Below are 13,255 nucleotides of genomic sequence, written 5' to 3'. Positions count from 1 at the left end.
TTAAACTTTCGGAGAAAGCATAGTTGGTATGAAATTGTCATAAACTGATTATTAATTTTTGACAGTGTCCTTTTGCAAAAGAATGTGAAAAAATGGCTGCAAATTGAAGATAGCCAATCAAGCACAGGAATAATTTTGTTAAATTTTAGAGTAGGATAAATACTAAAAAGATGAATGGAAGTAAGCAGACCACAATCACACACAGTTTATGTAGTTGGATTGTGCAGCTTTATTTTATGACGTTTAAGTAGACAGTATCATTATTCTCCTACAGAGGTTGTATGTAACCTCACCTCTTAGCCTATGTGTTGATGTGCACATGGTAATAGGATTACATAGGTAAGAGCTTAAAAAGGGATAGTGGTTGTAATGATCAAATAATATAAATAAAAACATATTACTATCTGATTTATTACAAAAGCATTCACTTAAAATGGGATGATAAATATGATCATTTTACTTTTAGCAAAATAATTGTAATTAATTCAAATTAAGGGTTTGAAATTTTTTTTATAATGCTTTTATTTTTCAATGAATAAAAACAAAACCAACGATTTCTAACAGTGTTAATAATTTCAAAGGTTATTAAGATGTTTACCATCATTTTTAACCACACTTGGAGATGAGAAAAAAATTTTTTTTTAGAACTGGATACAATCTTTGCAGGTTAATATATCAGATACTGTCACTGAAGATACTTAAGGAATGTGGCTTCGTGTAGGACATTCAACAATATTGGAGAGAAGAAATGAACAAGGGTCTTGGACCAAGGAGAAAGCCAAGCATAGCTTTTCATAACATGTTTCTTCATGCAGATTGCCAAGGCAAACACACCAGACAGACAGACAGACAAGCAGACAGATCACAAATACCAACACAATTCAGCTTAAACAGAACAAAACAAAACAACTGAACAACTTCAGTAGAATGTTCTACCTGTTGCCTATTTGGTTTTCATTAAATGTCTTGTATTTCCAACATTTTTGCAAAATCAGTTTACTTACTGATGACTTTTCCTTCTCCAAGCCCATAAAGATAACTTAGTACGCATAAGTACTTTTAAAAAAAAGTAACTGCACACACATACATATATATATCCATATATATATATACACACATATATCATTTATAGCAAATGTTGATTCATAGCCTACAGTTACCTTCTCTTACACTGGGTTAAAATTAGACTGTCAGCCTGTCTTAAAAACTATCCTACTCAGTCGAAACACTTCAAATCAAAGAAAGGTTTACAAAAGCACGAAGTCATGAAGCGGAATGCTCGCAGTGAAGTCCACATGCTCGAGAAGCACAAGAGAGTCGCGGTGCTACATTAAGTCAAGCCACTATGATTTTTTTTTTCTTTCAGTGACACACATCAACTGAAAGCATTAAAAACTGAAAAGAAAATTCAGACAAGAAGAAGACCATGGGTGTGACAGAAAAAAATCGAAAATGGAAAAAGAATTGTAGACATTCTGTATCTTGTCTATAAAGATCCTACCCAATAAATTTTGTTCCTTGAGGCCCAAGCTGCAGGATTCGGCTAACCAAGCTCTCACCCTCATTTACAGGGGGAGGATTGGTAGGAAGATGCAGTTTACTGAATAGCATCCATGCAGCAGGAAGAGAAACAAGAAGGGGAAACTGTGAACAAACTGTCAGTCACGACAGAGCCTGCCTGATTCACACCCAAGTGCCACCTCAGAAAATAAATTGATTTTTCCCTCTTGTCAAATACCATGTCACAATGGGCTGTTTCCAGAAAAATTATCTTTAAAAAGACATGCACCCAAAGATGCCAGTATTCAGTGTGATACAGATAAGAGTGGTGCCCTGACTTCTACGGGGCCGCTGGGGTTCCGTGCGCTCACTGAGCGGAGAACATGCTTCTCGGTTAGTAAAAGCTTTGACCAGCAAACGGAGTTAAGGAAATATCAGTCTACCAGCTTGTCACAGAATTACACATCTCTGTGACCACTATACGAACGTGGTACTCATTCGAAATGGTGCAACTAAATAGATTTAATAACCACTTGAGTTAACAAGGGTAAAGAAAGTCAAAGATGTGGTATGAGGGCCAAGATTAAAATTGACAAAACAACTTACCCTAAAAATTGTGCCCCTGCAGGACCCATTTCTACCAGCCTACTGGCTAATCCCTCTCCTTCCACCATGGGGGGTGGGTTGGCCAGTTTATGTCTCTTTACCAAACGGCAGGTGATGCGGGTGGGGGCTGTACACTTGCGTGGAGGAATGATGATTCTCATCCCGTGGTGCCGGCTTCCTCTCATGGAACCACCTCGTGCATCCACCATAAAGCTAACCAGAAACCTGCAGGCAGAAGATCAGAGGCCCGATCAGGGAGAGAAATAAACCATCCTCACCGGCGGGCTTGCAGTTAAATGTTCAGGTTTAAAGTGACAGACGATGTAGCTATCATTTCCTCTCTTTAAGAAAACACTGGAAGTAAATACAGTGGAGTCACATCAAACATGGATTTCACTTGTGAACTGAGCAGAAAGTGAAACACGACAACTTATTTTTGGGGGAAACGTGATCTTCTAACGGAAGCCAACTGCTTTGTCAGAGGCTCAAATTGAAGGAACAGTGAATGTTTCAAAGTTGGAATAAAAATTGGCTATTAAAGGACTGTCATGAATTTAAAAACAAAAACCAAAAAGCAAATGCGGTCTCTGTGGGTGGTTTAAGATCTATTCAAGGGTCATGTTAACTTTGAATGGTTTTAGCCATATGCTGACTACGGAATCTCTCTCTCCGGTAAGTCAGATGCAACTCCACAGTATGCCTTCACAAGTACAACTCATAAAATGAATGATATTTAATCAGACCAACATTCTATGTTTTACTATCACAAAGCGGAAAGTAAGAATAAAAGCAGAAGATGACTAAAGTTTTACTAAGACAATTTTGATGGAAAGGGATTTCATTTTTTCAGTGTAAGTTTGGCTTTAAAATTGTTTAAAATCACCTACATTGAGTATCTGTATAGCAATATAAAAATGGTAATAGACTTTTTAGAAAATACTCTAAAGTTATAATTCTGTCACTGGCTGTTGTATTAAAGCTAGTGAGGAAAACTGATGTGTTGGCATGTAGCTATGAAAATGTGAAGAATGAGTTGTGGCATATTTGGGTAGTATCTTGATTCCTATCACGCGGGCATGGGAAAAAGACCCCCATGACTGCTCTCGGCATCGTCACGGTTTTATAAAGCACCCAGGCGAACATAAACCAGTGAGCCTGACGCATGGAGGAGGGCAAGTCAGGCGGGAACAGAAACAGGTATTTTTGCGTTCTAATTTTCACATGTGAAAAAATACGCTTCTTAGCGGAACAGCACCAGATGTTGATAATCAGAAAGTTGTTTGAATACCTACAGTACTGGGCGGGGCGGGGGGTCGGTAATCCCATCCATCAAAATCCTCTACCGTGTACTCACCTCAGACACTGTTCTAACATCCTGCAAATAGATGTTAGGCCTTGCTCAGAGGTCCTAGCTGGAGACCCTTCCCTCAAGAGTGATGCCTCTCGACCTTGGAAGCGTAACCTCTTCAACAAAGCACGCTGACCCACCATCCCCACGGAGAGGGGGCAAGAGAAGGGGAGTCATTTTTCAGCCTCTCAGATTTTCAGAACCAACTCTGGTCATCAAGTGAGGCAGAATCACCTTTACACCCTTTGCTCATTTTGGATTTAGCCATTTTTCTCTGGGTTCATTAATGGTTTTCATACATGTTTTTTTATATCATTATACCTACTTTGAGAGACTGGAACCACCAGATATTCAAAGTACAAGGGCAAGACCTCAAACCTCTCAAAAACAAAACAAAATAAAAAACACTCCTCCCCAGTTAAAGACAAAGGTACTTGCTCATTTGTACCAGTGTCTGCGTGAGTTGCCTCCAGTGATAAATGGTACAAGGCTCACGTGAAACTGCTCTGGGGAGCCTCCATTTTCTTAGACAAAAACGTATTTAACAGCTCCTCTTCTCAGTTGTGAAGACAGCATGGCAATATTATAAAGAAGCCCAAGACAAAAATTTGATCTTTCCCAGCTTCTAGTAGTTAAAATCAACTCGTGGTTGGGACTAATAGTAACAGAATGAATTAAAAATGATTCAAGATAAACTCTGGGTTTGAAAATTCAGTTGTATGAGTACAAACACTGGCGTGTTTACACTGAGAGGGCAGTGTTTGCCCTGGCCACTAACAGCGGAGTCTCACTAATAGAGAAAGTAATCCAGATCAGGTTTGTCCTGTTTACGGCTCGACCTGCAGAGCTGAGCACAGTTCCCACACATAATAAGCACATGATAAATGCAGCCCGAATAAACCAACGAACAAAACCATTTTGTTAAGTGTGCTGAGAAACTGCCTAGGTCAGACTTGGTTACTAATACTGGAAAAAAAAAAAAGGAAAAAATATATATACAAAATAAACAAACCACTTGCAGCTGAGCAGTCTGAAGGTAATGTAAGAAGGTTACCAGTGTCGATATAAAAATACCCCAGCTACAAAGAATATCAGAACCAAAAGGAAAAAAAAAAAAAAAAAAACATGGCTTAGAAGATTTTAATGACAAATTGGAAGAATCTCTTCCCCTGAGTTCTGCATAGCACCCAGTGCATAGCTGGTGCTCATTGCTGATTATTTATTGTTCTAAGGTTTTCAACTTTATAGAGTCAAAAGACTGAGAAAAGATGGGAGTAGATGTTACGCAGGATATCGGTCCTATTATTCAATAAAATTATGACATATAGTGACGTGTTTTCCAAACTCATCCCTTACATGTTCTATGCAAAATAAAATTTCATGCAATATAACTCACAGGAACAAATTAAAAGGTGGTATTTCGTCATATTCATTGTATCGTATTACTATTTAAATGAAAGCAGGAATTCTACAAATGATCCTAAAACTAACACATGAATGTTTCTAGTTTTAGGAAGGGCAGGATGACAAATGCTGATATACTACAGACATTGACACGATCTAACTGTGGGAAAAATGCACATAAATTAAAAATACAAAAAAGGGATGGTTCACATAAAGGACACAGTCATCACCTTGAATCATACTGAGGAAGTGGAGAAGAATAGCTGCAAAATAATTTAGAAAAGCAAATGGGAAAAATTAATGTAAGATAATTAGAAGCAAGCAACAGAAAATGTCAATGATCAGCAAAGGAAAAATAAAAACCATCAGAAAATGAAACCAAAGCATTTGGCATTTGTGGGACAACTTGGAAAAATATTTACCGTAAATAGCTACATATAAGCTACTCCACAGACTTGGCATTAGTGAACTATTTCCAAGTGTATACCAACTGTATATTTGCCTTTTCAAAGCAGCCCAAACTAGTTGCCATTCCTTTTGCTTCCCTCCAAAAGTCTACTGTCTGCCATGAATTCAAGGGGAAGGAGAGATAAGTTTCATATTCAAATACTTCACTGTCTCCAGTGCACTGGAAAGCTCATTGCTGATTTTATTATCCTATGCGCCCTCAAGTCCTCGATTTATTAAATTAAACCCTAGTACTTCTCTTTCCTATGTAGAGTACAAAGTGATTTTTGTAACACGGTGGCAATTCACCAAGCTTGGGTCGAAGCACTCTTCAATACGTCTGCCCACCGAATGAATGCATCCTGAGTGTTTTATGTTTTTCTTCTTAGTAATTAAAGGGTTTTCTAATTGAATTAAAGAAATGCAATGTTAAGGACTTAAAGGCCACCATGTAGTTTACAGTTTATAAAGCACTTTCATGTAAATTATTTTTATTTAAATGACACTGCAGTGATTTGTTTTTCAGAATCGTGGTGTTACAAGCCGCAACTGTGCAAGAATACTTTAAAGAACCTGCAGCATTACTCTGACTCTAGGACGTCACTTCTGTAAAATGGGGCTAATGAGTAATGACACTATCTCACAGTGTCATTTTAAGGTTCAAATGAATGTTAAATAAGATAATACATGTAAAAGATTTAGCACAATGCCAGATACATGAAAAGCACCAGGTATGTTAGCTATTACAATTTATTGTAATTAAAAGCAGGAAAAAATGCTTCATAAAATACATAAGGCACTTCACAAATGTTAATTATTCTTAATTTATTTCATTCAAAACTAATCTGCACATGTGCTGGATCACAATGAACTTATGGCCTAAATGTCAATTTCAGAGTGGCATTTGTATCATCTTAATGAATTATTTCTATTTCATTTGTATGGGTATCAATTATCCCAAGTTTTAATAACCTATAGGTGAAGAATCCAGTATCCAACAATACCGTAATCATCAATTCAGCGGTTGAAGCAGGTCACCGCTTGGCTGCCTGCCTCCCATCCTGCTGACCAGCAGGGCAGAAACGAGGGGCCTGTCTGATGTGGCTTTTGCCGTGGCACTTCTGCTGGACACACATCAGTACATTCACTTTTTCTTTTCTTTTCTAAATTCATTTCTTTTAAAAAATTGTAATTTAATACAGCTCAATTATAATTTTATTTCAGGAAAACCAGATACTCAGGGGAAAAAAACTACATTTGAATCAAGTAAAATTGAGAGAAATGACTATATTTAAATTTGTTTATTGAAAAGGGAAATTAAGGACCTAAAAGTAGTGCCAGAATAGCCAGGAAATTTTTATGCAGTGATACTTTAATTTCCTTTCCAGCACTTCGTTTTTATCAGTAAAAATAAATACTCAGATTTACTTAGAAAAAAAAATTTACCAATGATTTACACATTTATATCACATATACTCACTAAAGAAGTTCCTTTAGAAGATCAATATTTCATATATGTGAAGCTTGTCAAGATGAATTTATTAACTGCAAATAGTAAGTGCAAGGCTAATTCAGCAGGATAAAGGAAAGTGACTTTTTGGTTACTTACCCAGAATGAACAGGACTTGAGACGAGATTGACATTGTCCAAGGTGTCTGCAGCCCAGCTGTAATGTCTAAGAGAATCTGAATCGAGTTCTCTTGTGAATGTTAGATGCTGAAAAATGAAATGATATATTGTGTCAACAACCCACACAAGACACTGGTTTCTCTATGCCTACAAAATATGCCAGTATGTCTCCGTTAAGTCCAGACAGTCTAACACTCAAAATAAACAACTTTTCTTTTTTTACAGCTGTCCCTCAATCCCCTTGAGGGATCAGTCCCAGGACACACCCCACTCAACCCCTGCCCCCGTGGGTACCAAAATCTAAAGATGCTCAACTCCTGTATATAAAACAACCAGTACCTGTGCCCTCTGCATCCACGGGGCTGACTATATACTCCTCTAAAGGTCTACATCGAAGTTTCAAGAATTAGACAATAAAGTTTATTCATATGCTGTATTATTTCACTCTTCAGAAATCATCTTGACTAAAAGACAAGGCAATAGGAATATCACAGCAGTAATTCTAATCCCCTTCAACAACCTCTAAATTCATCCTACAACAATTGCAAAATTCTTTTCCAAATCTCAAAATAAAAATTAAAAAAAAAAAAATCAACCTGATGACTTGTGTTTCCCAGTGGGGCAGAGTAGCCAGCAGCAGCCTAGTGCTGCGCCATGCACATCAGATAAGGATGGAAGTCTTCTCTGAAGGCAGCAGAGAACAACGGGGGCACAGAGAACTGGGTGCTATCGTAGGAGAGGGGAAGACCTTGAAGAGTTGAGCTGACTTCCTGTTGCCATTTTAAACTTGGGGGCATTTGTCAATTACCAGTGCAGACAGAATTTGGGCTTTGCACTCACAGGGGCTACCTGCTGGGGAGCAGAAAAATCAAGGGAATTTAGTGGAGACTGGGGTGGCCTCAAGCATGCTACAGATTTCTGTTAAGAACACTTGCTAAATTCTGGGGCTGTGCAGAAAACAGCAAGCGAAAAAACTAACCAGAAAAATCTCTGAAAGGCGTAATGGAGCTTTTGAACAGTTTCATGAAAAAAAAAAAAAAAAGGTTTAGAGTTTGAGACTTGGAATGGGAGGGGACTCCAAGATCACAGCAGAATTTCAAATAAGAACCTTGAAGGGCCAGGGACAAACCAGAGGTAGCCTGAGGTTTACCAGGGCTGCAAGCCAGCCTCATTTCAGCAAATGATTGATTGGATTAAAATGATCAACCACCACTCTATCTGCCTAGCAGAAAGATGGTGAATCCTCTTTGAAGGTATATATCATCATTGGATGTCAGGTCCACAAAATTTTTTTATACATCACCTCTAGCATGCAGTGAAAGTCTGCCAAGTGTGGCCGGAGCACGTGAACAAAAACAAAACCCCCTCCTCCAAATCCAGATACTATAAAGAAAAAACCAGATCATCCTAAATGTGAAGTAAGCGAATGAGAATTTTGATTATAGTTATGATAATAACTATGATTAGCATGTTTAAGAAAAAAGGGGGAGAGATAGAGAAAGGAAATTAAATGGTGGATAATTTAACAGAGCACTGGGATATACATAAGAAAGAATCAAATGGGCCTTTGTTCAGTTCAAAGGATAATGTGAATTCTTGACTAGATGCAATAGAAAACAGGGTTAGTAAATTGGAAGTGTAAATGGAAAAATATACAAAATGAAGGATAGATTTTAAAAAAGAATGGAAAATACAGAAAATCGTATGAGACTTGTGGAACACAATCAAAGGTTTTAATATATGTGTGATTGGACTCTAGGAAGTAGAAGAGGAGAGTATGGTGGAGGCTCTGTTTGAAGAGAGACTGGCTAAGAATGTTCCAAATCTGACGAAAGATGTTATCTCACAGACCAAAAACAAAATCATTCTCAGTTTTTGTCCTGCTAAAGATCTGCTTTCTACTGAAACCTCACGACACTGACAGTCAAGTATTCACACACACACACGGACAGAGAGAGTAAGAGAGGACACCAGCAGAAACACAAGGAATGGTTGAAAGTATCTGAAAAGTGATCAGATCCCCGTAATCCCCAAATAACTCCCTCCCATCATCACTGCAGAAAACTAGAGGCGGAGAGAGCAGAGGCAGAGGACGGGAAGGGCAGAGGCATCAGAATTAAAATGGAGATGAACTGAAAGTTTATGGACTGAAAGTTCAGATCCAGCCTTCTTCCTTTACTGGACTCTAGGCAGAAAATGGGCTGTCTTCTGTGGGATTTTCCAGTGAAATGTCCCAGGCTTATTACTTTGGTGGAAATCATGGCTGGCAAGCCCTCCACCAGGCAGAAAGCATCCAATGAGCTTGGTACTCAGTTATCCAAAGGGAATGCAAGCGGTTGTCTCTGGAGAGGAGTTGGGGGCTGAAAGTGTATATGGGGATTCTTTTTTTAATGAATAATGATTATGTCTTATAAAATGACATGACTTTTTGTTTGTATAACTTTGAAAATAATAAAACTTAAATTTAAAAAATTACTGTAAATTACAAAGATTAAAAACAACAAAGCCCTGAAACCAAATTGATAAATAACTTGTAGAACACTTATGTGCAAGTCACTATTCTACCTAGAATCCTAGGAAAATGCAAAAACGAATGAGGAGTGGCTGTCTCTGCATTCAGCGAGAGAGGACACATTTAGTGGGTGGGTGTGTGATCAATGGTGGTGGTAAGGGTTTACAGAACCTAGGTCCTAACCCCGAAAGAGCAACACATCACTTCACAAAGCTCCCCAAGTCTTTGGGGTTAACGAAAGATTAGGTGTTGGTTTTAATCTGGCCTCATTTACCAGTTTTACTAACTTTCAGAGACCCCAACCAACCAATCTTCAGAGTGGGGCCAAATATTTAACATAAAGTAGGCACTGCTGCTCATGTGATCTTTTTAGCAAACTGCCATTCCTACATTCAGGGCCCTAAGGTTGTTTTTCAACAAAGGACCCATTTTTTTTTTTCAAGTTCTAATAAATAAGTAATATCACTCCTCTTTGGTAATTACAGTAAATTATTTACCTTTGGAACTCTTAGAAACACGCACTGGAGACATTAATTATTGAAACAATGAATTGTGTCACACAAAAAGGTATCAGCGCCATCATGAAATATTTATCGAGGCTGGAAGGTGTCAGCACACGGGACCCACATCTCTTTGAGTCCATCTTTACTCCTTTACTCTCACAACTGCTTACTACTCCTAGGAACCTCGTCGTAACACAAATGAACACATGTATAATGAATAGCCTGGTTCCAAACAAAGAGCCATATGTCCCAATATTTGTCTCCATTTTAAATTTAAAAATTTTAAAAATATTTAAAAAATTGAAATATAGCCAATTTACAATGTTGTGTTAATTTCTCGTGTACAGCACAGTGATTCAGTTATACACACCCAGTTTATTTTTCCACAGAGTTTTGCTTAGGTATATGGGTGGTCCTAGCTATTTTAATAACCTAAATACGGATGTACAAAATGTTCTTCCTACAGTGTATCCATCTAAATATAAAATAAGGTAATTCATCTGAACTTAGGGGTTTTTTTTTTTTAGAAATGAATTGGTAGCTTCATTTCCAAGCTACCTGTCTCCAAACTTATTTCTACACACTAGTGTTTAACTTAAAACTAACGTGTAAAACTGGAACCATTTACTTAAGCTACAATATGAATTTCAAAAGTGTCTGACGTGCTATTGTGCATGGTGCCACGAAAAGCTCTTCTTCCATTTGGTTACTGAACAAATAGACATCTCAGATGACAAATAGGACACTCTATGTGATGACGGTTAAAAAAGGTGAGCTAGAGATGGCTCTCAAATTTCCACAACAAGTAGCGGTGTTACCAGCGTTTCATGGAAAAGCTTGGCTTTAGAGCTGAGTCAGACTTGGATTTGAAAACTGCCTTTGCCACTTGTTCATAGAGAGCACTTCTTTCCCACTCCTAAGTTTTCCATTTTGGAAAGGCAGCTCAGCTGTGTAACTGTGGGCCTCTCCCCAAGTAATGTGAAAGTGCTGTGAAAAATCTAAACTGCTAAGCAAATGAAGACACAGAAAATAATAACCTTGATACTCCCAGATTTTTTATCACTGAAATTATTTCCTAAATTTGTATCACATTGCAGCCCCTTATGTCGCTTTCTAGGATCGCCTCTCCCTGTCTCTCTGTATTCACTTTGGCCCTGGGAATGTGGGGTGAGTCGTTTATCTGAGTGGTAGACGTGGGAAAGTAGCTGGAAGGGCTCTGCTCAGATCCAGCTTTTACTGTCACGGGCCTGGGCGTGGTCACAGAGGGCGGACATCCCTCTCAGCGCCCCTGAGCACGCCTCCGCGAGGGGTCTGCTGCTCTGGGCTGGTCCTGCTGGTCGCTGGGGAGGGGGTCTCCTTACTTCAGGGGTTCAGTTACCAGGCCCAGTTGGCTCAGACACTAGGCCAGCCCTCAGCCTGGTCTCCATCAGGAATAAAGAAGATACTTTGCCTTTGACTTTTTTTTTGTATTTTTTTAAAGTGAAGTATAGTTGATTTACAATGCTGTGTTAATCTCTGGTGTACAGCATAGTGATTCAGTTATTATATGTATGTGTGTATATGTGTGTGTGTATATGTGTGTGTGTGTGTATATATATACACATACATATATATATTCCTTTTCACTATAGGTTATTACAAGCTATTGAATCTAGTTCCCTGTGCTATCCAGCAGGACCTTGTTGTTCATTCTGTATCCTTTGACCTTTCTTTGTTTACTGAAAGTCCCCTTGGATATGCCTCAACATTATTTGTTGGTTTCTAGATCCTCAGAATGTTTCTTAACTTTTCTCAGTTTCAGTTTCCTCATTTTCAAATTGAGGATTCATTGATATGGAGATTAAATGAAAATGTGCATTAAAAAATCTGGCACCAAGGCCAGCGTTGGCATGGTATAGTCGTTTCTACGTTTCAAAGGACTTTTATTTATATTAGTTCATCTGTTAAAATCTAATCATTTGTGGACAAGACAGCAGAACCAAAAATATTCCAGTGCCACCACTGGTCCTTTACACACAGGGCGCCTGTATTAAATCAACAGAGTCCATCCAGTTAGAAGAATGTATCTTATAAATGCCTAGGTATTATTTATTGATTCAAAAGCATTCACATTCCTATGTTAACAGCAATACTGCCACTTACTCTGTATCAACTCAAAGTCAAGGGCTGTCCTGAGGCCTTTACCTTCATTTGTTCTTTGAATCCTCAGGACCTGGTAGCCTTGGAGGTAAAATTATACTATTTTACAGATGAAGAAACTCAAGTTCAGAGATAGACTTCAAAAATTTGACAACACAAAGTCAATACCCAGCAGTGGGTGGCTTTTTTAATAGAACAGTGTGTTAAGGAGAAGCTCACACTAACTTAATAAGACCTCTTACTCCCACGTCAACAATGACTGTGAACAGGCACATCATTTTTTATCTTGGAAGTAGTATCATGGATACCACGAAAATCAAAATACACATTATTCAATAGAGTCCAAAGCCTGACTAACGATGATATCTCTGTCTCCAAGAGCTTCATACTTTCCCTAAACAGTTTCTTCCCAGCCCTATTCATCAGAGGAAAGAGGAGACCAAGCACACCCTGGATTCACAAGGAGACACCCAGATGCCCAGGTCTGGAAATAAATGTCCAGGCACAAAGAAAAGGGGCAGAGGCAAGAAAGTATTTGCAAGGAAAAGAAAGAGAAATCCAGTTAACCCCAATGTAAGATAAGTCTTCCAGCTGCAGACTGTCAGCCCCCAGCTGGATGACACCACCTAAGGTCCTTGTCTGTCCGCTCTGCTATCTCTGGCAGCGGGCACAAGGTGATCCGGCAGATTAACTGGGGGCCTCGATATGCTACTGTTAACAGTGCCAGGTAGAGCTCACAGTAACAGGTCACATGGAAAACCCAGGGCATCTGATCTGAAAAACTGTAAACATGACCTAGTTGGGAAATGGCTGGATGTTGGAACCAGCCTGGGAGCCCAGGAAAGTAAAGGCTTGTCAAGGATAACTTCAGCCTGTGGCCACCCATTGGACAGGGCCAGGGCAGGGGGACCCATGGGAGTGTCAGATCCTTTAGACAGAGAATTGAAGGTTGGGTTAGATGTGGGCTGCATCACTTCACAGCCCAGTGAACGGCAAGCCAAAAAATGTCACTGAACCTCCACTTCTGCACTAGAGTTTGGACAGATAACATTAACTGCGCCAACTCACCGTGAGAATGAAAGGAATGAAACGACCCAAGTAATGTGAAAGTGCTGTGAAAATCTAAACTGCTAAGCAAATGAAAACACAGATAATAAAAATCTTGAT

At 38.8% G+C, this 13,255-nt stretch overlaps 1 protein-coding gene across 22 annotated transcripts in view; it reads right to left on the bottom strand.

The window, feature by feature from the left end:
• Positions 1 to 13,255, bottom strand: part of ANK3 (ankyrin 3) — a 594,595-nt gene that overhangs the window by 72,003 nt on the left and 509,337 nt on the right. For all 22 annotated transcript variants that reach the window (XM_064488140.1, XM_064488143.1, XM_064488142.1 and 19 more), the window contains 2 exons: positions 6,915 to 7,021; positions 2,107 to 2,331 (listed from right to left, as the gene is read on the bottom strand). In XM_064488140.1, the coding sequence (XP_064344210.1) occupies positions 2,107 to 2,331; positions 6,915 to 7,021 (332 nt within the window). The remainder of the gene's footprint in view (positions 1 to 2,106; positions 2,332 to 6,914; positions 7,022 to 13,255) is intronic.

This window comes from Camelus dromedarius, chromosome 8, assembly GCF_036321535.1.
Source record: "Camelus dromedarius isolate mCamDro1 chromosome 8, mCamDro1.pat, whole genome shotgun sequence".
NCBI classification, from domain to species: domain Eukaryota; kingdom Metazoa; phylum Chordata; class Mammalia; order Artiodactyla; family Camelidae; genus Camelus; species Camelus dromedarius.
Note: the sequence above shows the minus strand (reverse complement) of the source record. Positions and strands in the feature narration are given on the sequence as shown.